General features: G+C 48.3%; 3 protein-coding genes across 3 annotated transcripts; 2 read left to right on the top strand and 1 right to left on the bottom strand.

The window, feature by feature from the left end:
- Positions 1-355: 355 nt before the first annotated feature.
- Positions 356-2,210, top strand: SEBOX (SEBOX homeobox). The gene is given in 5 exon segments (XM_052657832.1): positions 356-488; positions 1,142-1,266; positions 1,268-1,334; positions 1,502-1,662; positions 1,830-2,210. Coding segments are annotated over 5 exon segments (867 nt in total).
- Positions 2,211-11,450: 9,240 nt separating this feature from the next.
- TMEM199 (transmembrane protein 199) lies at positions 11,451-16,564 on the bottom strand. Its single transcript, XM_052658251.1, has 6 exons — positions 16,363-16,564; positions 14,315-14,388; positions 13,913-14,002; positions 13,370-13,412; positions 13,045-13,157; positions 11,451-12,746 (listed from the first exon to the last, which is right to left on the bottom strand). Exons 1-6 carry the CDS (start codon positions 16,562-16,564, stop codon positions 12,651-12,653), a joined length of 618 nt encoding a protein of 205 aa, XP_052514211.1. The 3' UTR covers positions 11,451-12,650.
- Positions 16,565-16,694: 130 nt separating this feature from the next.
- POLDIP2 (DNA polymerase delta interacting protein 2) lies at positions 16,695-25,078 on the top strand. The gene is made up of 11 exons (XM_052658372.1): positions 16,695-16,925; positions 18,263-18,344; positions 19,184-19,281; positions 19,975-20,071; positions 20,251-20,326; positions 20,559-20,666; positions 21,060-21,196; positions 21,977-22,003; positions 22,211-22,336; positions 23,278-23,357; positions 24,084-25,078. The coding sequence occupies exons 1-11, from the start codon at positions 16,765-16,767 to the stop codon at positions 24,196-24,198; spliced, it is 1,107 nt and encodes a 368-aa protein (XP_052514332.1). The 5' UTR covers positions 16,695-16,764; the 3' UTR covers positions 24,199-25,078.
- Positions 25,079-25,494: the final 416 nt, after the last annotated feature.

Here is a 25,494-nt window from a genome sequence, read left to right as displayed (position 1 = left end):
TCCAGTGGTTAAGAAACTGGGGCATGGGTTCAGTTCCTGGTCGGGGATGTAAAATCCCATGTGCCACGTGGTGTGGCCAAAAGAAAAAAAAAAAAGGACTCCTGGGCCTGACCAAGGCAGAGAGGCAGGAGGCAGGGGTCCACCTGGGTAAAGAAGGGGAAGTCGGGCAGTCAGGATGGCTTGGAGGAGAGAACAGAGAAGATCCTCATTGTGTCCAGCCTGTGTTGGGCTCAGGCACTCTCAGTGAGCTGGAAAACCTGTTGGGAGAGCCTCATGAGTGCAAGCCTTCCTCCCGCACCAAGCAGTCCCCAACAACCCACTAGCAGCTAAGTGGGGACTTGAACCCCTCTTAAGGATGACAGGAGTCACCAAGCCCCCCTATCCAGCCTGGGGCTTGTTTTGCTTCTTGTCACTGACCCAGATCTTAGAAGGGGGAGGGGGTCAGGAGGTAGAGGACTACGGCTTCGCTTTTCTGCTCATCCTGGAAGGTGACCACTGTGCTCCCACAAACCTATCCCTATGATGATGGGGTTTTGAGATCTCTGTCTTGGGACTGGGGTGCAGGGCACTGAGGCAGGAGACACAGGGAAGAGCAGGGACCAAAAGGAAATTCAAATGCACCCATCTCTTGTGGAAAAGTGGCCCAGAAGACTTCAAAGGACGAGAACACTGTAATAACATCTTTCTTAAACTACCCCCCCCCAAATGTACCTGTGGAACCTCCTCTGGTTCCATGTTCCTGGACTCTAGGAAGTCCATTTGGGCTCTTAGGGGGCCAGGGGAGCAGGCCAAGCTCTAAAGCAGACCCGAGGGTGACCTGGTAGTGACATTTGCTCCCCGTCCTGCTGAGGGGAGGGTGACTCCCGCTCATCTGCTGTCTCCATCGTCCTCCACATCCTGTCTAGCTTCCTCAGCCCCATCTCAGTCGTGGGATAGGACTCCACCCAGTCTTGCCTGAAGGCAGCCGGCCCCCCAGACCCCAGGAGGGGCAGCTGCAGCCCTGGGAGCATCCCTGCCTTTCTGGATGGAACCATGGGAGGATTTTCATAAAGTACAGGATTTCAGACATAGACTGCCAGAGTTTGAAGTGTGAGGATGGGGCGATGAGGCCAGCTTCTTTGGTGAAGCCCTGGAGGAGCAGGGTTGCCCCACCCATATTCCCACGAGGCTCCTTTTCCTCCGGGATTCCCCACCTCCTGGAGGCGGGGCCAGGCCTCTGAGCAGGATAAAACCCCACACTTGGAGGGGACTGGTGTGGGCACAGCCTTGGCATGGCCGTCTGGCTCCTCACTCTGCCGGCTCCATGACCAGCCCAGTGGATGCATCTCTGGCAGGTGATCTGGTGGGAAAGGGTGGGCAGCGGGAGGACGTGGGGAAGGTGTGATGGGGCAGTCTGAAGAGGGGTGGGGAGCAGGGGCTTCAGGGTCTACTGGGGGCTTTGGGACTGGGGTGGAGGCTCTCACAGGGAGTCCTGGCTTGACCTCCCCACCGTGGCCTGCAGGCCACGCCAGTGGGTTGGGTCCCCACCGGAGAAAGAGGACCACCTTCAGCAGAGGGCAGCTGCTGGAGCTGGAGCGAGTGTTTGCAGCACGGCCCTACCCCGACATCGGCACCCGTGAGCACCTGGCCCAGGTCACCTCTCTTCCTGAGGCCAAGATACAGGTGAGCTGTGATCATCCCCCTCAGGACGGGGGTGCACCTGCACAGAGAGTTTCTACGCTTGACCCACAGTCCGTTCTCTCCGGGTATCCTGCCTCCAGATTCTGCTTTCCCTGTACCTCGCGGGAGGGGATGCTGGAACCAGAAGAGGCTCCTTCTTTCCTTACCAGGTGTGGTTCCAGAACCGCAGAGCCAAGAGAATCAAGAATAGAAAGCCAGGAGGCCTAAGCCCCAGGCCTGAGCCTCCCCAGAGATCCTGTTCTCTTCCGGACACCATCCAGCGGTCCCCGGAGCCCTGGACCCTTGGCCAGCCTCCACCCTCCAACAGCACAGCTCAGTGTGCCTCTGTGTGTCGACACGCTTCCTGCCCAGCTCCTGGCTTGGGTCCAGGGCAGGGCTGGGTGGGGGCTAAAGCTGCAGCCCCCTGGGCACCAGCTGGGCCTTCCGGGGCCCACCTCTCTTCCGAGCGAGCTGCTCCCCAGACCTCACTGGGCATTCTGTCTGACCTCATCTATGCCTCGGCCATAGTCACCAACCTGGACCATTCCTAACCTAGGTCTGGGACTTGCAAGACCCCTACTTGGCTCCTGTATCCCACTCTGCTCCTTAGGACTGAACACACCAGAAGTGGATCTCCTGAACCCTCCTTTTACACAAGGGAGTTTTCTTACAGGATGAACGTATTAGCTCAGGGATCCCTCCCTTCCACTGTCCTCCAGACCAGCCTAGATATGGATTCTATGGTGTGATGGGGGCCTGGCTCCTGCTACCTAACACGCTCCCCACCCATCATCTTGGCACAGAGGGATGAGATAGAAGCCCATGTTTTCCACTTCTGCCAGTTTCCCAATTCTTCTCATCCCAGCTGACAATACCTCCTCCCTCCAAAGGACAATGGGCCACCACCCTGTACCCAAGGGCCCTTTAAGCCATTACCTGACTGTTAAGTAAGCTGGGAGAGGGCTGATCCTAATTTTAGACTGCAGGGACCAGTCGTTTCATGGTTCAGGGCCCCCCTCCCCTGTCCTCCTGCCACCTGGACAAATTAATCAGAGCCATGGATCTGAAGAGGGAGTGATATTAAAGTCATAAAGTAGGAATAGGAACCCAGGGCTTATGCTGATTTAATTTTCACAAATATGAGATTGGCTGCCCTCTGACCCGGGGCTGCAGAGACAACCTGGCAGACTCAGGATGTGGTGGGGAGGAGCGTGCAAGTCGGCAGTGTTGGGTTTTGGTATCACTGTCATCTGTAATACCAACTAATCTTCAAATAAACCCCCAACTCTGTACCTTAATCTGGATTGTTCTGTGCTGCAAATGAATTGGGATGGGGGCCGTTTGCTTTTGAAATTTATCTCCATCACCTAATCCCTAAATAGGGCCAGGTTCCACGCAGATTCGGGGTGGGAGGTATTACTCAGGCTTCTGCCGGGATTAGTTAGAGGGAGGAGGGTTAATCGAAGGGATTAGGGCTCTGGCTGACAGACCCTGGAGAGAAGGGAGCCTCAGCTGCACCCCTTGCTCCTGCGCCCACTTGTTCCAGGACACTCCAGCTCCCTGCGCTTCTGGAGCTGCTCAGCTTCTGGAGCTTGGAGTTTGCGATTGGTCTGTGCTAGATTCAAATCCTAGCTGCTATGTAGTCTTGAAACTCTCTGGAAGTCTAGAAGCCTGAAAAAATGGGGATGGTAATACTCATTTCCTGTTTTGGGAACAAAAAGCAATAATGTAGGTGAAGGGCTTCATGTGGTGCGTGACACACTGTATTAATAAAAGCTCTCCATGGAAGCTAGTTCTCCCTCCTTCCCAGGTGGGCTTCCCAGGTGGCGCTAGTGGTGAAGAATCCACCTGCCAATGGAGGAGATGTAAGAGACCCAGGTTCAATCCCTTGGAGGGCAGAGCAACCCATTCCAGTATTCTTGCTTGGAGAATCCCATGGACAGAGGACTCTGGTGGGCTGCAGTCTACAGGGTCAGAAAGAGTTGGACACAACTGAAGGGACTTAGCATGATCCGTACGGTGGGACATGAGAAACTGGAAAGGTCTCAAGCTTCTTGTTTCTCTGGGCTTCTGGCAAGGACTCCCCTTGCTCCCCAGGAAGCCTTGGACCCAGACTGCACTGGAGAAAGCATGGTAGGGTGAGACAGAGGGAGTGGCTGAGAGCAGAGTTCCCCAAATGGGGTGAGAAGCAGAGGAAAGGCCACTCGATTCCTGTTTCTGGTTCTGCCCTTGCTGTACCATGGCCCTTTCCTCAGCAGGCACATAAGGCTTTGGCTGCTCTCGCTCTAGACGCCAGTACAGTGGCCCATGCATGCGTGTGTGTGCGCATGTTCAGTCATTGACTCTTTGCGACCCCAAGGGGTACAGCCCCCCAGGCTCCTCTGTCCATGGGATTCTCCAGGCAAGAATACTGGAGTGGGTTACCATATCCTCTCCAGGGGATCTTCCTGACCCAGGAATCGAGCCCACATCTATTGCCTTGGCAGGCTAATTCTTTACCATTGAGCCACCTGAGAAGCCTGATTGGCCCGTAAAGGAGCTCCTGGTGGCTCAGGGGTAAAGAATCTGCCTGCAGTGCAGGAGACTCAGGGTTGATCTCTGGGTTGGGAAGATCCTCTGAAGAAGAGAATGGGAACCCACTCCAGTATTCTCACCTGGAGAATCCTCATGGACAGAGAAGCCTGGCAGGCTACAGTCCATGGGGTCACAAACACATGACTGAGTGACTAACACACACACAAATTACTCAATGCCACAGCAGTCTGTTGGCTTGTGAGTAGGGGCTGGAATCAAGTGAGGACGCCTTCCCAAGGAGTATGTGGGGATTGACTCCAATTGCATCCTGAGAAATTGCACTGGGTCAGAAGCTGTTTAAGAAATCCAGCTCCATGGTAATTCTCTGGCGGTCCAGTGGCTAGGACTTGGTGGTTTCACTGACTTGGGCCCAGGTTGGATCCCCTGGTTGGGGAACGAAGATCCTGAAAGCTGAACAGCCAAGAAAAGAGAAAAAGAAAAAGGTCTGCTCTGTATCTAAAATCTGGAAGTCTCCCAACCTGAATCCAGTTACGTGGAGACTGTGAAAGCTTGAGGATATGTGGGGACTCTGGCCATGGAGTTTAGCACAGGTAAGTACAGCTGTGGGGACTTCCCTGGTGGTTCAGTGGCTAAGACTGCACATTCCCAAAGCAGGGGACCTGGATTCCATTCCTGGTCAGGGAACTAGATTCCGCATGTGTCAACTAAGACCTGATGCAGCAAAAAACAAAAACAAAAACAAAAACCAGACAGATGTGACTCTCCAAAAAAGTTTCAGTGTTCAGTACAGCTAATTTTTTTTAATATTCCAGGGTTGTATAGCAACTTATTTTGGACAATATTTTGTATAATACTTTAAAAATGTATCTATTGCTATAATCTACTTAATCATACTATTACTAATATTTAAGTTGTATCCAATATAGGATTTTATTATTAGACATAATTGAGATGAACATTGGCATGTATTTCAAAGATCTCTGACATATGAATCAATCACTTTTTTTGTGGGTAGTTTTTATTTTTATATCTATTTATTTTTGGTGGGAATCTTACTGAATAGTTAAGTTTTCAGGTCAGTTCAGTTGCTCAGTCATGTCCGACTCTTTGCAATCCCATGGACTGCAGCACACCAGGCTTCCCTGTCCTTCACCAACTCCCAGAGCTTACTCAAACTCATGTCCATTGAGTTAGTGATGCCATCCAACCATCTCATTCTCTGTTGTCCCCTTCTCTTCCTGCCTTCAATCTTTCTCAGCATCAGGGTCTTTTCCAAGGATTCAGTTCTTTGCATCAGGTGGTCAAAGTATTGGAGTTTCAGCTTCAACATCAGTCCTACCATGAACACCCAGACTGATCTCCTTTAGGATGGACTGGTTGGATCTCCTTGCAGTCCAAGGGACTCTCAAGAGTCTTCTCCAACATCACAGTTCAAAAGCATCAATTCTTTGGCACTCAGCTTTCCTTATAGTCCAACTCTCACATCCATACATAACTATTGGAAAAACCATAGCTTTGACTAGGACAACTGTCAGTAAAGCAATGTCTCTGCTTTTTAATATGTTGTCTAGGTTGATCATAACTTTTCTTCCAAGGAGCAAGCGTCTTAATTTCATGGCTGCAGTCACCATCTGCATTTTTGGATCCCAAGAAAATAAAAGTCTCTCACCGTTTCCATTGTTTCCCCATCTATTTGCCATGAAGTGATGGGACCGGATGCCATGATCTTCGTTTTCTGAATGTTGAGTTTTAAGCCAACTTTTTCAATTTCCTCTTTCACTTTCATCAAGAGGCTCTTTAGTTCTTCACTTTCTGCCATAAGGGTGGTGTCATCTGCATCTCTGAAGTTATTGATATTTCTCCTGGCAATCTTTGCCGGGAGCCAGTGTGAGGAACTCCGCCCATGGCAAAGGTCATGAGGAACGAGGCTTGGCATACGCAAAGGCGTGATCAAGCCTCAGGAAACCCCCTGTTCCCGAGCATCTAACCCCAAAACCAGAGTCTGTTTTATGCTCTCACCTACACCTCTGACTTTACGGGGGGCTCTCCTCCATAACCGTTTTTCTTGAAGAAGGAGTAAACGTGTAGCTCCAAGGCAATAAAAATTCTTGGGTGTGACAAGAGTGTTTCAGCTTATGGACTCCTCTGAAGGTTATCTAGCCCACCTGTATAGGTTCGTCCGGCCACACGTGATTGTTTACAGCCTCCCAATCTGAGAGGCACGAGATGTTTTAGACTTACTAAAGGCAAATTCTTTTGGGGAATTAGAAATTGTTAGTATAGTGGCTTGGTTAGGAATTATATTGGTGAAGGGTTCTTCATTTGTTGTGTCAATAATTGCTGCTAATTCCCTGCTCTGGGTGGGACAAGGATGTCTTAGGTCAAACCTCTCTGCTGATAGACTAGCTTGTGTGACAGGATTATCCATACTCCTGCCACATGATTGTTTACTACCTCTTAACCATAAACAGCACTGAGAGTTTTGGAGTATTTTAAGAGTCCTAATTAGCATAGGGCTTTTTCTTCTTGTTGAGTCAATGATTGCCGCCAGGCCTCCATATCCTTAGGCACCTGGGAATATATTAATCAATGTATTTGGAATATAGCAAAGGAAATATAGTAGTTTGATGTTAGCAATACTAGACTTTTTGAGTTAATGGATTTTCTCTTTTGTAATAGATCACTGTACTTTGTTATAAATCACTGTGTCCTTGCTATGTAAAAATGTAACTTTATCATATCTTAAGACTAAATAGATCTTAAGGGGAGCATTGGTGAAAGGATTTTCATTTGTTGGGCTGATGTTTGCTGCTAAATCTCCATGTTCCCTACCCTTATAATGAATATAACTAGCATATAGGAAGAAATAAGCATTAACCTTTAAGCATATCGGAGAAATAAGTATTAACCTTTAAGACTAATGTTAACCTTGGGTTAAATAAATTCCTTTCTTGATTGTAACTCACTACACCCTCACCCTGTAGGAATGTAACTTTATTTGGAGGGTGGTGCCTGGTTTAAGAAAAAACACCCCTGGAAGAAATGTTTTTTGGTTATCAGAAAGAAAGGATCATAAAATGTCAGCAGGTCTCACTCATGGCCAGAAGATGATGTACCTTTTTTATACATTTATGTGAAGCACCTGATTTTGATAAAGGTCAGGACTGCTGACTCCCGCGTGACTCTGTATTCATCCCTATGTGTAACAAAAGGTATATAAGCAAACCCCAAAATAAAGAAATCGGATCAGTTTCCGGAAAGACTGATTCCCCCATGTTGCTTCTTTCTTGCTCCCGTTTTTCTGGCTGAATTCCCATCTGGAGCATGGATGCTATTCCACGTAATCCAAGTTATTCAGCCTCTTTTTCTCCACTAATCTTCCTACTACACTATCCATTTCTAATCTCTCTATATCTGTGATTAAATACGTATTTTTCCAAAGACGCCGACTCCGTCCCCACCTTTGAATTCCCTGGATCCACCGGGGCTGGACCCCAGCAAATCTTGATTCCAGCTTGTGTTTCATCCAGCCCGGCATTTTGCATGATGTACTCTGCTTATGAGTTAAATAAGCAGGGTGACAATATACAGCTTTGACATACATACTCCTTTCCCGATTTGGAACCAGTCTGTTCCATGTCCAGTTCTAACTGTTGCTTCTTGACCTGCATACAGATTTCTCCGGAGGCAGGTAAGGTGGTCTGGTATTCCCATCTCTTAAGAATTTTCCAGTTTGTTGTGATCCACAAAAAGGCTTTGGCGTAGTCAATAAAGCAGTAGATGTTTTCCTGCAACTCTCTTGCTTTTTTGATAGTTCAATGGATGTTGGCAATTTGATCTCTGGTTCCTCTGCCTTTTCTAAAACCAGCTTGAACATCTGGAAGTTCACGGTTCACATACTGTTGAAGCCCAGCTTGGAGAATTTTGAGCATTAGTTTGCTAGTATGTGAGATGAGTGCAATTGTGCAGTAGTTTGAACAGTCTTCGGCATTGCCTTTCTTTGGGATTGGAATGAAAACTGATCTTTTCCAGTCCTGTGGCCACTGCTGAGTTTCACAAATTTGCTGGCATATTGAGTGCAGCACTTCCACAGCATTATCTTTTAGGATTTGAAATAGCTCAACTGGAATTCCATCACCTCCACTAGCTTTTTTCGTAGTGATGCTTCCTAAGGCCCACTTGACTTAACATTCCAGGACGTCTGGTTCTAGTTGAGTGATCACACCATCGTGGTTATCTGGGTCATGAAGATCTTTTTTTGTACAGTTTTTTTGTGTATTCTTGCCACCTCTTCTTAATATCTTCTGCTTGTTAGGTCCATACCATTTCTGTCCTTTATTGTGCCCATCTTTGCATGAAATGTTCCCTTGGTATCTCTAATTTTCTTGAAGAGATCTCTAGTCTTTCCCATTCTATTGTTTTCCTCTATTTCTTTGCATTGATCACTGAGGAAGGCTTTATCTCACCTTGGTATTCTTTGGAACTCTGCATTCAAATGGGTTTATCTTTCCTTTTCTCCTTTGCCTTTACCTTTTAAAAAATTTATTTTATACTGGAACATAAAGTCCATGGGGTCACAAAGAGTCAGACACGACCAAGACTGTAACACTTCATGCCTCATAGTTGATTTGCAATGTTGCTAGTTTTATGTGCACTACAAAGCGCTTCAGTTATACCTACACTTTTTCAGATTCTTTTCCCATTTAGGTTATGACAGTATATTGATTCCCCTGTGCTATACAATAGGTCCTAGTTGACTATTTTATTTATCAGTTCCGTTCAGTCGCTCAGTTGTGTCTGACTCTTTGCGACTCCATGGACTACAAGCATATCAGGCTTCTCTGTCCATCACCAACTCCCAGAGCTTACTCACACTCATGTCCATTGAGTCAGTGACGCCACCCAACCATCTCATCCTCTGTCATCTCCTTCTCTTCCTGCCTTCAATCTTTCCCAGCATCAGGGTGTTTTCCAATGAGTCAGTTCTTTGCACCAGGTGGCCAAAGTATTGGAGTTTCAGCTTCAGCATGAGTCCTTCCAATGAATATTCAGGACTGACTTCCTTTAGTGTGTATATATTAATCTCAACTTAATTTGCTCCCCACCACCACCTTTCCCCTTTGATAACCATAAGTTTATTATCTAAGCCTGTGAATCTGCTTCTGTTTTGTAATTAAGTTCACTTGTATGACTTTGTGATTCCACATATAAGTGATTATTGTATGACATTTGTCTTTCTCTGAATTCACTTAGTATGATAATCTCTAGGTCCATCCATATTGCTGCAAATGGCATTATTTCACTCTTTTTTATGGCTGAGACAAGTTGCTTTCTAAAAGGGTTGTTGGTATGTTTAAGATACGTATTTTTTTTAAATCCCTCTTCTTTTGCTGATCCCTGATGCAGATCATCAGAACTGCCCAGACATCTTTAGGTCAGTGTATGAAATATGCTTTAAAGAGAGTGGAAATGGAGGGTAGTTCTATATGACTGACTAATGCCAAAAAGCAAAGTGATGATCAGTCTAACCCCCAAAAGTCTGTCTGAAGGCACATGTGTTGTCAGGCTCCCTAATACCAAAGCTTAATAGAGACCCTACACAAATACAGGCAGTATTCGCCACTCTTCCCTCAAGCATTTTAAGTATGAAGGAAAAGAAGCGAGAGAGAAAACAGAAAACTAGGAACTGCATCAGACACAATGAAAACTTCAACCTCAAGACTCATGAAGGTCAGGGAGAGAAGCAGCAGCTAACAGTTATTAAGTACAAGGTGAGAATAAGTTCCCACTCCATGTTAGTACTTCAAACGTACTTTCACTTGACCAATTTTCTAATGTTCAGAAGATACTGAATAGCGTTATGTGGAAAGAGACATGACATGAGAGCCAAGAGCCAGGGGTTGGAGCTTTGGCTATAACTAAGTCCATTCTGAAGAAGATCAGGCCTGGGTGTTCTTTGGAAGGAATGATGCTAAAGCTGAAACTCCAGTACTTTGGCCACCTCATATGAAGAGTTGACTCATTGGAAAAGACTCTGATGCTGGGAGAGATTGGAAGCAGGAGGAGAAGGGGACGACAGAGGATGAGATGGCTGGATGGCATCACTGACTCGATGGACGTGAGTGAGTGAACTCTGGGAGTTGATGATGGACAGGGAGGCCTGGCGTGCTGTGATTCATGGGGTCGCAAAGAGTTGGACACAACTGAGCGACTGAAATGAACTGACTGAAGCTCTGTAGCCTTGGGACAAGTCAGATGATCCTCTGGAATATTAGTGTCTTTGTGAACTACTTGGCTGGGAAAATTAACTTCTTTAAGTTTCTGTAGCATTTTAAAATTCTCTGGTTCTCTGTTCTGATTTATATGTATTAGGATAAAACCTGTAGATTTTTTCCCCCTATTTTTCTTACTGTTCTCTGCCCATATACCCCAGAGATATTGTCAAAGGAGGAGAATGGAGTACAGACCAAAACAAATAATTTAAATAGATTTTTTAAGCATGTAGCATAGATATTAGTCTGAAGGTTAAAACTCTTTCCACTTGCAAGACTCAGGCACTTGAAAAGAGATGATATCTACCTGAATTCTAAAAATCTGACTTGGCTTTGCTCATCAGGAGCAAAGAGTGATTCACTGTAGCTTTTTAACTCAATCTTAAACAGTCAGGATTGCTAAAAACACTGTAAAATGCCACCTGTATTTTTTTTTCAAGTTGATATTTTTTCCAGTCAACAACAGAAATCCTGATTTCTCAACAAAATGATCTGTGGTGTAACAGAAGGGCCTACACCCTCCTTCTCTCTCACGTAGAATATTGTCCTTAGAGGCTGACTTGCTGTAATTCAAGAAACTGGCAATACTGTGGAGGAAACGTCTATTGAGTCAGTGAGTATATAATTTCTAAAACAGAAGAGTGTCCTGGGGGGAAAAAAGACCTTAGGAGCTCATACACTGAACAAACAGAAATAAAAAGTCTACCATTAGGAGCAGACCTGAATTAAGCCTCACAACTATGGAAGCCTTTGGACTTCTCTGTTGTCATAAGATTTGAAATAAGAATACCCTGGAGGGAATTCCCTGGCAGCTCAGTGGTTAGGATGCTACACTTCCACTGTAGGGACCTCGGGTTCAATCCCTGGTCAGGGAACTAAGATCTCACATGCTGTGTGGCATGGCCAAAGTTAAAAACAAACAAACAAACAAACAAAAGAATATGCTGATTTGATAAATATTTATTGTATAAATAATAATGCCACTGTAATTTCTAAAAGTCTTATACAGATTCCATCAACACACCACTAATCTAAGTTCTTAAAAGTGTAACATTACACAGAGACTTCAAGATAACCTAGGAGTCTTTGGCTCCATTTAACAGAAAAAGGACTGCTGAGGGTCATTTGACCTCTCTCAGCCTCAGTTTTGTCTTCCGGAAAAGGGACCTAAAGCTGCTTCCTTGTCTAACCTCTGGAATAGTTCTGAAGACCAAAAGCAATCATGTAAAACAATTTTACATACTATTTTTTGCACTTACCCAAATATGTTCAAGAATCCGCATAAAATAACCTGTAACAGGCTTATGTATAACAATATGTACACATACCATATATTTTTGTTATGTGTATACTCATATAAATTACACATACAGTTCAATCTAAAAACAGTCACCAGTCTACAAAGAATCTCTCCCTTCATTAGCTGAGACAACTCACAGTAGACATACTCTCCTTACAAATACAAACAAGTACAAGGGGTTTTGCAATTAAAAGCAGACATACTGCTTTGCTATCTGAACTTTTTTCATTTTTGGAAGCAGAGCAAAGGGTGACCGGAAAGTGGGAAGTTGAAGGAGGGCTGATGAATAGTGAAGACCGGCAGAAACACAGAAAATCTGAACAAGGCCAGCAGGAGGAAAAAGATGAAGGCAGAAACTAAGATTCCAAAAAGTTGCTTTGAGTACAACTGCACCATCCTGTACCAACTGGCTTTCTCTTAGTTGATGTCCTCTGATCAGTTCCTCTTCCAGCACAAACTGGAGAAAGCGAATCTCTCTGCTTTATTGGAGTCTTCTGATATAAATTACAGGTCTGCATCATGATATGTGGAGCAAGGACGAACACTGACTTGTGCACCTGGGCAAGTTCAAGGCAGTATGGTCTACTTCTGGAAAGGCCTGGATTCTCTTTGATTCCAGTGGGGAAAAAAACCAGCCCCAGCAACGCCCAGAATGGACAGTAGAAGGCAGATGGGCACTGGCTTCGGGAAAATGTACGGACAGACCAGTTCTTTCCTGTTGTTGTCTGAGTCTCCTCTACAGCCCCCTCTGTTAACTGACAGGATGGGGCTGTCCTGTAGGAAGAGCACGTGGCCTTGGCTTGGCTGAGTACAAATCACTGACTGAGAATCAGCAGCTGGCAGCTGAGACCCTGGAGTCTCCGGACTTCGATGAGGAAGCACAGTTACAGTTCTCCCAATTCGCCTTCCATTGCCCGCACCATGACATATAGCTCGGCCAGACCCACCACAGAGGCCACGATCAAGGCAGCCAGTACTCGCTGGGAAGGGAGAGAATCAGGCTTATGGGATGCAGACCAGCTTCCAGCTCTGGAGCCTCTAGTACCTAACAAGGATGGAGAGGACCTCAACCCAGCCCATAAGTTGGGGGGAAGGGAAGAAAACCGGATCCTGATTCTGTTGAGATTATTATCTACCTCCATGACTGCTGGACAGATCAAATGCCCCCTTTGTTTATCACATAAATACATAACCTGTTCAAAGCATTTTCGTGTACCTCCTCCCTATCCCACCAACACTCCCAACTAGGGCACCCTGCCCTGCCCAGAACCTACTCACCGAGGTCATTTCTGTGAAGATATACTGGCTTCCAAGGTAAGTGCAGACGAAGGCAGCCGCCACCGTGACAATGAAGTTGAAGATGGTGATGACCAGAGCCTTCACTGACCTCACTTTGGGGAGGAGCCCAGGCAAGAAACTTTTAGGTCAGCATCTTCCATGAGGCCCTTTTATCTCACAGCTGCCTCCCCCATCAGCCAGGCTTCCCTCAAACAGCAAGCCTGAACAGCTCAGGCTTAAATCCTGAGCAACGGAGTGGGAAGGAGGACCATGGCTGACCCATCCCAGTGAGAGGCTTTCACAGCCTGATTTCCTAGTACCTCACCTTGCTTTCCCAGGTCACTGAGAGTTCCGCCATGCCTTGGATCCTTGGAAAAAGAAAAAACAAAGGGTTTCAGAATGGAAGCAGCCCAGAGAGTATTCATTTGTCAGTCTGGGCTCAGCCCTCTTTATTAGCCAACACACTAGTTCTGTCTTCTCCCTGGATTTTGTCTAGGACCAGTTGGATTCTACCCTGGATCAAGCATTTCAGAGAAGAGACATATATTTCCAGTACCCGTGTATCCCTCTCCTCCTCTGGGCCAGGTGCATGCCAGAGAAAAGTAGGGTGCTCTGCCAAAAGAATGGCTCCAGGCTCATCTCCACTTCTACAACCTTTAAAAATCAGTCACCATCTGAGCCAACAGTCTCAGTAAATAGGATGGGAACTGTATTTGGCTTGTACGCAGCACAGAGCTTCTACAGTGCCTTAATATTAATAGTATACAAACCAGGTTTCCACATTTTTTCTTTCATCTGTGTGTCTTCCCAGTGCAGGGCCCTGCTTTCAGGGACTACAGGGTCCATATATTGAAGAGTGGGCTCTTACCTGACAGGTGACATTGCGGGTGATCCGCTTATATTCCTCATTGGCCAGCTGTATCTTAATCTTTTCCAGACGAGCAACTAGCTCTGGGTTCTGAGGCAGAAAAAACAAACAAGAATGATATTTCCAGCTTGCTAGAAAACACATCACAATCACTGGTTTCAGGGGGCAAAGTACTGCTAAGAAGACCCAGGCACCAGTCCTGCCTCCAGTGCTTTGGAAACCTTTTTTTTTTTTGTTATCAGTTTTTCAAGCTGTCAAACTGGGAGGACGATATCTGGTTTCCTCCACCCCAGCTCTCAAGGATTCAAAGAACAATTTTTGAGGCCAAAGATTCATAAATTTGGAAATAAAATGAATAAACCCGAGTCAACATCCATTCTCACAAATATATCCCTTACGTACCCGAGGAGGCTTCACAACCTCTGGGAGATAGATTTCACTGCCTTCTAGGAGCTCATGAAGGTATAGTTTGGAACCTGAGGAAAAATGCATAGAGGTGAGGTTGAAGGATCAGAGAAGGATCTAGCCCGTCAATTCTTTTTTTTTTGGCAGTGTCATGAGGTATGTAGGAAGTTAGTTCCCCAACTAGGGTTCAAACCCGCACCCTCTGCATTGAAAGCACGGCATCTTAACCACTGGACTGCCAAAGAAGTCCCCAGCCCGCCAATTCTTTCTACCAAAATAAAACATGGCTACTCTTATCTCAGTTCATCTGCAAGATCATTTTCCACTGGAAAGAAACTAAGATATTCCCTTATACATAAGTATATCCTAGTGCTACACAGTGACTTTAATTGTTGGCTCGATTACCCAACCAATGTCACAGCTAGTAACAAGTAGGTCATTTATATTTGCTTTTGCTGCTGAGTTGCTTCAGTCGTGTCTGACTCTGTGTGACCCCATAGACAGCAGCCCATTAGGCTCCCCCGTCCCTGGGATTCTCCCGGCAAGAACATTGGAGTGGGTTGCCATTTCCTTCTCCAATGCATGAAAGTGAAAAGTGAAAGTGAAGTTGTTCAGTCGTGTCCGACTCTTAGCGACCCCATGGACTGCAGCCTATCAGGCTCCTCTGTCCATGGGATTTTCCAGGCAAGAGTATGGCAGTGGGATGCCATTGCCTTCTCCATATCTGCCTTTAAGTTAGGTCATTTCTGTGGCCACAAAAGAACTTGCCCTAAATAGGTTTAAGGCCTAGTGATGGTGAATACTTAGAGGACACTGTGCTAGATGAACTCTAAGGTCCTTTTTAGTTCTAATAATTGAGTAATCTACCCCTCACATTTCTGGGCAGGCTGTTAATTCTGGCAAAAGACCTTACATGCCAGTTTGTCTTACTGGACCCCTTTACATATAAGCGAACAGAGGCTCAAGGAAGAGAAATGACTCCTCCACAAAGAGTCAGTAGCAGAGTTAGGACTATAATTCAGATGTCACTCCCAGTCCAGATATTTCAACAGAACTTCCCATCATTCTATACCCAAAAACAAAAGACAACCGACTCTATCAGATGTGACCACTCTTGCTTTTAAGATGGAAAGAAATCTAGATTCACACACAGGGCGAGCTCACTATGTTCCTTTTTTAAAATGTGGCTTAAAAGAAAGAAACTGAACCTGTGCTGTGCTATTGAGTTGTAATTTGGACTTCCTCAAGGGTCACGTGGGCCTAGATGTAAAGATGAGACTCAAGAGAACAGAAACTGCACAAGTAAATTTTGTCATCCACGAAAAATTCCCATGGAAATTATGAAGAGAGTGGGTTGGTTCCCCAGGATTTATGAGGTTACTCTTGGGTTGGCCAGATTATCATTCCATGGGTGCAAGAGTGATGGATTCGAAACTCAGTCCCCCTAAAACTGAATTTCCTTACTGACCTTACGATTAATCTATCTAAAACTTTATTCCTTTCCCTGTCTCCTCTAACTTCTATCTTGTGTTAACAGAATACTAATGAACCAGAGTCTGATGACTAAAACTGCTATTGTTGATAACATCTTTAATGTAGTGTTATAAATATCATCATTAATGTGAAAACTCTGGTTGCTTCTCCAGGGCAAAGTGAGCTAACAAGACACCGGAGCCAAGGACCACTTGACCTGAGAATCGTAAATCAGAGACATTCTGACTCCTGAAACCACAATTAGGAAATGTCACACGACAATTATTCCTAGCCTTTGTTCTTCTCCTTTAAACGAAAGTTCCTTAACTCAAATTCCAAGCAAGAGTGGATTTGAGCCTTGTTTTCCGTTCCCTTGCTTGGCACCCTGCATTAAATACTGTACTTTCCTTCACCACAACCCTGCCTCTGTATATTGGCTTTGCTGGAAGTCATGAAAGAAGCCGCGAGTTTGGTTCAGCAACAGATACACCTCCTCAGGAAAAAAACACCTCAGGAAGGGCCTAAACTCTGGGAAAAAATGAGGCGACTCTGAACCGGAGACTGGGGCTCACCCCTTTCTCTCAAGTACTGATGCAGATCCCGGATCAGGCGGAAAGAAACCAGGCGAGCCGCGCGATTGCCGCCCTTGTGCTTCTTCCCTAGCGCGGCCTCAAGCTCTGCTCGCAGCTTCCCGGGCAGTTGCTCTGGCTCCAGCTCCCCACCAGGACCCAGAGCGCGTACAAATCGCTCGCCAGCTAACAAGCAAGACGCCATTACTAGCCGACTTCACGGTCAGGTGACCCAGAACCGAGACTTCCGTCCGCCTGCGCCGGAAGAAGCGCGAAGCTCGCGGGGCGGGGCAGAGAGCCAAGGGGGCGGGGCAACGGCGCGGGGCAGTGTGGGGTGGGGGCGGAACGCCGCCCGGCCGCGGGTCGGGCGGTGTGTCAGCAGCCCAGCGGGCGCTCGGGCTAGACATGGCGGGCTGTGTGGCCCGGCGGGCCCTGACCGTGGGCAGTCGATGGTGGTCCCGGTCGCTGACTGGGACCCGGGGGCCGAGGCCGTTCTGTGCGGCGGGTGGAGCTGGGGCCTTCCCTCCCGTGGCGACCACGACGACGCTGAGGCACCTCTCGTCCCGGTGAGGGACGGAGCGCGGGGGTCGGGCCCGGAGCCTAAGGAGCGTGTCCCGGGCCAGAGGGCCCAGCGGCAGAGGGTGATAGGAGTTCGACCCGGGAGAGTTCCGGCCGAGAGCCGACCTGCGCTGCCTGGGACGCGTGCCAGGAGCGAGGAAGGGAGCCGCGGCCCAGAGTCCTGGATTGTGCCGGACTGGCTCCGAGGGGGAACTAGTAACCCTCTCGGAGCAAAGCCTACTTCCTCGAATGCGGGCATCCGAGCGCCGGTGTTAGTGGGAAGTCCTTCAGTTAAGTGCTAGGGCTTTTAATTTGAACCCCCAGCCCGTGACTGAGGGTCAAGGCCTCCCTCAGAAAGATTCTGGAAGTGGGAAACAGGACCCGAGTCTACGCCCTGCGTGGGTCCCAGGCTTCAGTGTGACCTTGGGGGCACATACTCTCTTTATGTGACTTGAGGAAGGGGGTTTGAGGCCACGGGGATGGTATGAACAATGTGCCTAGGGATGGGACCAGAGAGATCAAATTGGGGCAGGTGAACCAAGTGGAAGGAGACATGGAGTTCACCTCTCCACAATAGTAAGGAAACGGTGCTTTGAAGGGCCCCCAGAAAAAGCAGTCTGGTCCAGAAGTCACTGTGAGAGCTGACCTTTTAGTGGCTGAGATGAGACACGGACATGGGGGAGAGATGATAGCTATTTGCAATTTAAGACTCCTCTGAAAACTGATGTAAACCTGAACAAAAACTAGATTGAGAGAATAATATTGGTGCAATGCCAGGATGAGGACTGCAGTTTAGAGGTGGAGTTGGACATGGCATGATGACACAAAAGAAGTTTTCTTTTGAGCACCCCTTATACCCTAGGCTCTGAGAGGGAGCACAGGCTAATCAGACACAAACATTGCTCCCAGGGAACTTACAGTCTCTAATGGAGATAAGACAGTGACACAAATAACTGAAATGCAAGATGGGAAAGGCAGTCACTGCTGTGGGAGGTCAGGAGGATGGGTCAGGGAAGAAATGGAGGCAAGGGATATGACGAAGCAGGGTCTGAGGGCGTGATAGAGGAATGCTAAGAGTCAAGAGAGAAGAAAGTGATTTGGGAGCTGTCAGATATCATGGAAACCAAGGAGGCATCTGCGGCTGGTCCTCAGAGGAGGAGCAGCAGAATCTCTGTGGAGGGGTGGCTTGGCAGGACCCTTCCCTGCTTCAGCTGGCCCCTATGCCACAACCCTTCTCTGCTGTCATGGCTCCGGCCCCCCCAGTATCCTAGTAGCTTTTTCTGATGGATTAGTACCCTTCACTTCTTAGCTTTTCAGTTCCTTGTTCTTTTTCCGTCCTAATTAGAAACCGACCAGAGGGCAAAGTTTTGGAGACAGTTGGTGTGTTCGAGGTGCCAAAACAGAATGGAAAATATGAGACTGGACAGGTGAGTGCTGGGCGGCATCATCTTTTGTTTTCAGGGTGTGCTCTGCTTCTGAAAGGGTGAAATTTGGCCACAGGCCTGAACTTTATGATTTTCTGCCTTGGTGTTTGGTGCCAGACCAGAATCAAAAGTTTTGTTGTTGTTGTTAAGATGGTGTTTTGTTCCTGTTTTCCTGAATTTGAATGCACTTCATGTGTCATCGGTTTTTGTTTCCAAGTTAGTGTGGACAGAGATGGTTTGAACTATATTGAGGAGAAAGTACTATTGCTAAAGAGTCATCTAACATAGTGATTGGTGAGAAGCCAGTGGAGGGCCTGCTTTTTGATGCTTTGTTCTAGTTGAATTGAGTGCAGTGAATTAAGCTCTGGGTGTGAGGCTCTTTTTCTGAGTCAGTTTTATGCCAGATCTACTGAGATAGATTTAGGCCTCTTGTAGATAAGGAGGACTTTTTGTTTATTCAGCTTTTTTCCCTATATGCCTACAATAGAGTGGGCTTTATGCATTGGTATTAAATCAGAAAGCAGTTCCTTCATGGAGTTGACAGTCTAAGAAAAGAATTACAGTATGCACATGGTTCACAGCTGTACACCGTGCTAAGTGGAAGGGAGGGAAGGGAAGGCTTCCTTGAGGCCTCGGCTATGGCCTGATGGCCCAGTAGAAGTCAGCCAGGTAAAGGGACAGTAAACGTGCTCCACAGTTGGTCTGGGTGGATCTCAGAGTCCAAGGGAAAGAATAGCAAGACCTTGTGCTGGAATTGCCACCACCTGTGCCACTTAGTGGTCTGGGCGCCACCTGGATGTACCTGCTTGACTGCAGACTCACTGAAGCCTCTCTTCTCCCAGCTTTTCCTTCACAGTGTTTTTGGCTACCGAGGTGTCGTCCTGTTTCCCTGGCAGGCCAGACTTTATGACCGGGATGTGGCTTCTGCAGCCCCAGAAAAGTGAGTTTCCCTCTCATTGTGCCTCGCAGTATCCTCTGGAGGAGGCCTGACCCATGGTAGACATATGTAATTGGAGTCCCAGCAGTCAAGACAGCATCCTTCTGGACCTTAGGAACAGTCCCAAAACACTCCCTTGACACTGATGCCCATGGAGACAAAAGTGCTGAGTTCTGAGTCTTAAGCCAAAGGGTCCCTTCGGACCTCCCCAAGATGCTCACCCCAGGCATTCTTAGTTTGCATTATAAGTACCCTAGAGGGCATTTGGGGAACTAGGCTTCTTGATTCCTTGATTGTTCAGTTAGAATCTTTCTCCTCATCTCTTATCATCACTAGAGTACTTTAAAAAAAGAAAAGGCCCAGCTCCATTAAGTGATCACAGAGAGCCCCTGGGATGTGAGAAGAGTGAGGTGCTCTGGGCTCCAGGGACTGAAGCAGCAGTATGATTTTCTCAGCTTGGCCCCTTTTTTAAAGAGGCATCCAGAAAGTAAGATAAACGATGACTCTTCACCACACTCTATTGCTTGCTCCTGACTGGGGAGCATTGGGCCAGGGCGTGCTAAACATCTGCCCAGCTGCTGCTAAGCCCCTTCAGTTCAGGCACTGGTCTGTTTAGGTGAGGGGGTGGTAGGGAGCTGGGGCAGGCCCCACTTCCGTTTCTCAGGTTGATCTTCGGCTTTTCCTCCTGCCCCATAGAGCAGAGAACCCTGCCGGCCACGGCTCGAAGGAGGTGAAAGGCAAAACTCACACTTACTACCAGGTGCTGATTGATGCCCGAGACTGTCCACATATAGTAAGTAAGCAAGGTGGCTGTGCCTGGGGTTCTTTTCCATGGGGAAGGCCTGATGGGACTAAGACCCTGATGGGGACTAAGAGAAGGAGAGGGATCCAACAGTTCCATACCGCACTGGGCCCCAAGTCCTCAGGACTGGATAGTGACCGAGCAAACCTATGACTTGCTTCTTGCCTTAGTCTCAGAGATCTCAGACAGAAGCTGTGACTTTCTTGGCTAATCACGACGACAGCCGGGCCCTCTATGCCATCCCAGGTGAGTTATGACCGTCTGAGTGGTGCCCATCGGTGAGGGGTCTGGTGTGTCTCAGGAAGAGAATTCCAGTGCCTTTCTGCTGTCCTTGAATCTGCTTTGGAGGGTGTGTAGATGCTGAGAGCCTTGGTGCGAGGGTTGTCCCACCCTGGGACAAGGCCCAGAAATTGAGTTTCTTTTCAGCCCCACTCTTCCCCGTTCCTCCATGAGTTTTCTGTCTCTCTCTCTCTGCCAGGCCTGGATTATGTCAGCCATGAAGACATCCTCCCCTACACCTCCACTGATCAGGTTCCTATCCAGCATGAGCTCTTTGAAAGATTTCTTCTGTATGACCAGACAAAAGGTACCCTCTCTCATAAAGGGAAGCTGGAATGGGAGGGCCCTTTCTTCAAAGACAGTGTCACAGAAGCAGTTTCAAAGCTGTATCTACAACTTGATTTAACCTCCCTTTAGACCTGTCAGGTAGATGGCTCAGGGATGATGAGAGCAACTCAAGGTTGCTAGGTAGTGGCAGAGTGAGATCTGAGAGCCAGGGCTCCTAACTCCCAGGCCACTTCTCTTCCCCTGACGTCATATTCCTCCTTGGGGCTTATTCTTGGTAGGCAGCCCTATGCCTTCTTCCAGCCTGTGCTGCTTTTGCTCATGTGTCTTATATACCTTGACCATCACTGGGAAGAGTTTTATAAGAGGAGCAGTTGGCCGCTGGCCTGGTCTAACCAGTCATTTCTTGCCCCAGCACCCCCTTTTGTGGCTCGGGAGACACTACGGGCGTGGCAGGAGAAGAATCACCCCTGGCTGGAGCTCTCTGATGTCCACCGGGAAACAACGGAGAATATCCGTGTCACCGTCATCCCCTTCTACATGGGCATGAGGGTAGGTGCCGAGCCTTGATACCTTCCCTCAGGGCTGGGCCCCCACGTTCTGTGTGGTGTCCCCACATTTAAACCATGTGCCTGAGGTTCTGGTTTCCAGTGCTGCATGTATCGGTTGGGGTCGAGCACCCTCTTGGCAAGAGCTGACACCAAGACCTAGAGCAAAGAAACTCTCAGATCCCAGGAAGGAGGCCTCCAGGTTGACTCTCTCTTCTCTTCTGGCTCAAAGGGAGCCATGATTATGAAGAACATACACATACTTACTTAAATCACCATAGGTTCCTCTTCCCACATTTTATAAATTTATTGAGCTGTTTCTTGCTTGGCTGTAACCTGGATCTTAGGGAGACAAAACTGAAAGACTGTACCTGCCTTTCAGGAGCTCACGATAGTGGGGGAGGCCAGCCTACAGCTTTCCAAGTGTTGTTATCCTGCTGGGATGTGGGAAGGCAGAGGAAGAAGACAGCAGCCTGGGCAGCAGTGGTGGGTGAAGGGGCAGTGGCTGATAGGGAGAGTGGTGAGAGGGAAGGGCCCTCTCCTCTCTTTTCTGTTCTCATCAAGCTCTGTGATCTTGATAGGATGAGGAGGAAGGAGGCCAGGGAAGGGCCCAGGGAGCCTGCCTCCCTCTGGGCATGTTGGCCATAGTTAGCACGTCATCAAGATACTTGTGGCTTTGTTCTGTCTTTGCATCAGTCCTGGAATACATCTGCTACACTGGAGAGATGTTGATTGGAATTTCTACCCTTGGGGACTGAAATTCTTTGTGTTTGTTTTTCCCCAGGAAGCCCAGAATTCCCACGTCTACTGGGTGAGTGTCTAATCTCGGGCGGAGGGGAGCTCAGGAGGCGTGCCTGTGGGGGCTGGTTGGGAGGTGGGGGCTTTACCTCCAGGGTGGGAGATGAGACCCGTGCAGTGCAGGTACTGGCCTTTGTTGCCCTTTGCTCTCAGAATCCCCGGGGGGCAAGCCCAGGCTCTGTTCCTTCTCAGACGTGAAGTCTCTCCCCTGCTCCCACAGTGGCGCTATTGCATCCGCTTGGAGAACCTCGACAGTGACGTGGTTCAGCTCCGGGAGCGACACTGGAGGATATTCAGTCTATCCGGCACCTTGGAGACAGTGAGAGGCCGAGGGGTGGTGGGCAGGGTGAGCATCTTTGGGCTGATGATCTTGGTTTCTGGTCTCACCCAGCAGGCCTGGGAGCTTAAGGCATGGTCGCCTCCTCTGTGGTTAGGGACGGGCTCAGTGTGTGAAAGCACAGGACTGTTGAGAGTGAGAAAGCTCACTGTGAGGGAGGCGTCTTATAACCTATTTCACAGATGGTGACACTGAGACTGTTATGTAACTAGCCCATGGTTCTTATAACTCATAGCAGCAGGTCCTGGATTTGGAGCCAAGTAAGTGACATTGGTGGCCACCCTGTTTAAAAATCTGAATTGGGAACCCTTTGGGTGTGGCACACAGCCCCACCACTCCCAGTTGTCCTTCCTCTGCCTCTTCACACACGTACATCCTCTGGTGGCCCTTGAAGAGATCTGATTTTGCAATTCCTGCGCTACCCCACCCACTCTCCTGAGAAATAAAGGCAAGAGAAGGCCACATTCAACAAGCAGTTATACACGTTAGCAGGGACTTGGGGAGGCAGCGTGGGATAGAAAGAACAGGGCTTTGGAGCTCATCTCTTTTCAGATGCCCACTGTGTTGTTTACTTGCTGCATAACTTTGGCCAGGTTATTTAACCAGAATCTCAGTTTTTTAGGATAACATCTATTACCTTACGATTACCAGGACTTAAGTTAGCAGATGTTTGCTGATCATAAGGCACTTAGTGAATGGATGCTGAAAGGGATATTTGCAGAGATCTTGGCATCTTTGTCTGGAAACCTTGTGTTTAGTCTGGGATTATCTTCCCCAGGGCCAGAGTAAAAGGCCCAGGTTAATGGTGGTGCTGTGAGAGGAGGTGCTGGCTGGCCGTTATGGTGGGAGGCATGAGAGGGCATCTGGTCCTGACTCAGTGATGGTCAGCATGTGGCCCTGGGGTACAGGGAGCTTGTCTGGTCTGACCTATTTTGCCTGAACCCTCATAGGAACCAGTGTTATCCAAGGAGCAGCCCGCCTTCCAGTACAGCAGCCACGTCTCCCTGCAGGCCTCCAGTGGGCACATGTGGTGAGTAAGTGGGTGTGGGGGCAGCTTAGGTCCATGGACACTGCGGGTCAGAAAAGTAAGAGCTCATAGCATGCAGTTCACTCTGGACCCAGTGAAGTCCTGAGGTGGAGCTGTATCTGCCATTCACTGTTGCGTGAGTCTTGCCTGATTCATGACTTTCCCAGTTCTCTGTGATTTTGTGGAATGAGTGTGTGTGTGTGTGTGCTCAGTTGCTCAGTCATGTCTAATTGCAGTTCCATGGACTATACCCTGACAGGCTCTTCTGTCCATAGAATTTTCCAGGCAAGAATACTGGAGATTTCTTTCTCCAGGGGATATTCCCCAGTCAAGGATCAAACTGTGTCTCTTGCATCTCCTGCATTGGCATGTGGATTCTTTACCACTGTGCCATCTGGGAAGGCCCCTGTGGGATGAGGACTTAGGTCAAAGCGGTCTGGTGACTTTTTGCTACAGAGCTGCCGATGAGTTGGTTTTTTCCCTTGGTGTTTCACTCTGTATCCTGAAAGCATAGTTGGGTGGCTTATGCAGGGTGCATTGAAGGGCTGAATTCAGGACAACTTCATTTCTTCTTTTCATGAAGGGCCAGGATGGCTTGGGTCCCTGGACCAGTGTTATCCTGGCATGAGCCAGGCAGAAGAGCCCGGGCCTGCTTTATTCTGCCTCAGTTGTGGTGCTGAGGGCACAGGGCTCTCCAGACCTCTAAACCAGTTTCTCTCTGACTCCCAGGGGCACTTTCCGCTTCGAGAGGCCTGATGGTTCCCACTTTGACGTCCGGATCCCTCCCTTCTCCCTGGAAAGCAATAAAGACGAGAAGACACCGCCCTCAGGCCTTCACTGGTAGGCCAGCAGAGCCCCTGAGCACCCAGGCTCCGCCCCGAACAACAGCTCACATCCCATGAGAGTTGCTGCAGAACTCTGTAATGGCCACAGTGGGTCTCTTAATCATTTGTGCTATTTGATTGCGGGGTTCTTACTTTGGCGGGTGGATTATAACTCTTTTCCAGAAGACCCATGTGGGCCTCCTCCAAGGCTGGCCTTCCCCATAAGCCCTGCCTACGCTGTGTTCCAGTAAACCTTTCCATCAGGAGCTCTTGTGTTCAGCTGCCATAGGTGTGGGGGTCCCCTAGCCTGTCACACAGTTGTTCAGAATGTGAGTTTTGGGCAATAAACCAGTGTACGCTTGGCCACCCTTCCCATCTCTGCCGCCCGGGGTCTTAGGCTCCTTCTCTGACCTGGCGGGGCCCCTTGGTTACTGTCCTTAACTGCCCTTCCAGGAAGCTGCCCCTTCGGAGCTAGGGTCTCCATCGTGGGGCAGGGGTTTGCCTGATGTCTCCCAGGTCACTCAGCCAGTGAGGCGGTGGATGGACTGGACTCTGTTTTCTTTATCCTCTGCCAAGTGCAGAGCTGGAGGGCAGCAGCAAGGTCAAAGGAGTGAGGCAAGCCTGTTGGGTTTCCTGGAGCAGTGGGCCTGCCAGCCACGGGCACCAGTCTGTCAGGCCTCCAGTTCAGAAATGCAGAAACTCTGCCAGGGAGCGTTAGGTATGGACAGTGACTAAGCCAAGCTACTTTCTGAGCTTCTTGAAGATCTCCAAGAGCCAGAGATAAAAATGTGCTGCGTTTTTGCCCTGATTCTTAGGATTCTTGCTTGCTCCCTGACTACCGTAGTGATTGTTAAAGAGGTCATTTTCTTGAGTTAATATTAAATTTCAGTTCCAGCCCTTTATAGTGTTGTCCTTAATCCTCCACCTTAGCTCAGCTGGCAAAGAATCCGCCTGCAATGCAGGAGACCCTGGTACAATTCCTGGGTTGGGAAGATCTGCTGAAGGGATAGGCTACCCACTCCGGTATTCTTGGGCTTCCCTTGTGGCTCAGGGAAAGAATCCACCTGCTATACGGGAGGCCTGGGTTTGATCCCTGGGTTGGGAAGATCCCCTAGAGAAGGGAAAGGCTACCCACTCCAGTATTCTGGCCTGGAGAATTCCATGGACTGTATAGTCTGTGGGGTCGTAAGAAGTCAGACATGACTGACCGAGTTTCACTAATCCTCCACCAGGGGGAGCCTGGGTTGCAGGGCAACTGAGTGCAATGGGGCATAGGCCCCAGTGAGAATGTAGTCAGGTGGTGAACAGAAATACAT

The sequence above is a fragment of the Budorcas taxicolor genome, chromosome 19, assembly GCF_023091745.1.
Source record: "Budorcas taxicolor isolate Tak-1 chromosome 19, Takin1.1, whole genome shotgun sequence".
Lineage (NCBI taxonomy): Eukaryota > Metazoa > Chordata > Mammalia > Artiodactyla > Bovidae > Budorcas > Budorcas taxicolor.
Note: the sequence above shows the minus strand (reverse complement) of the source record. Positions and strands in the feature narration are given on the sequence as shown.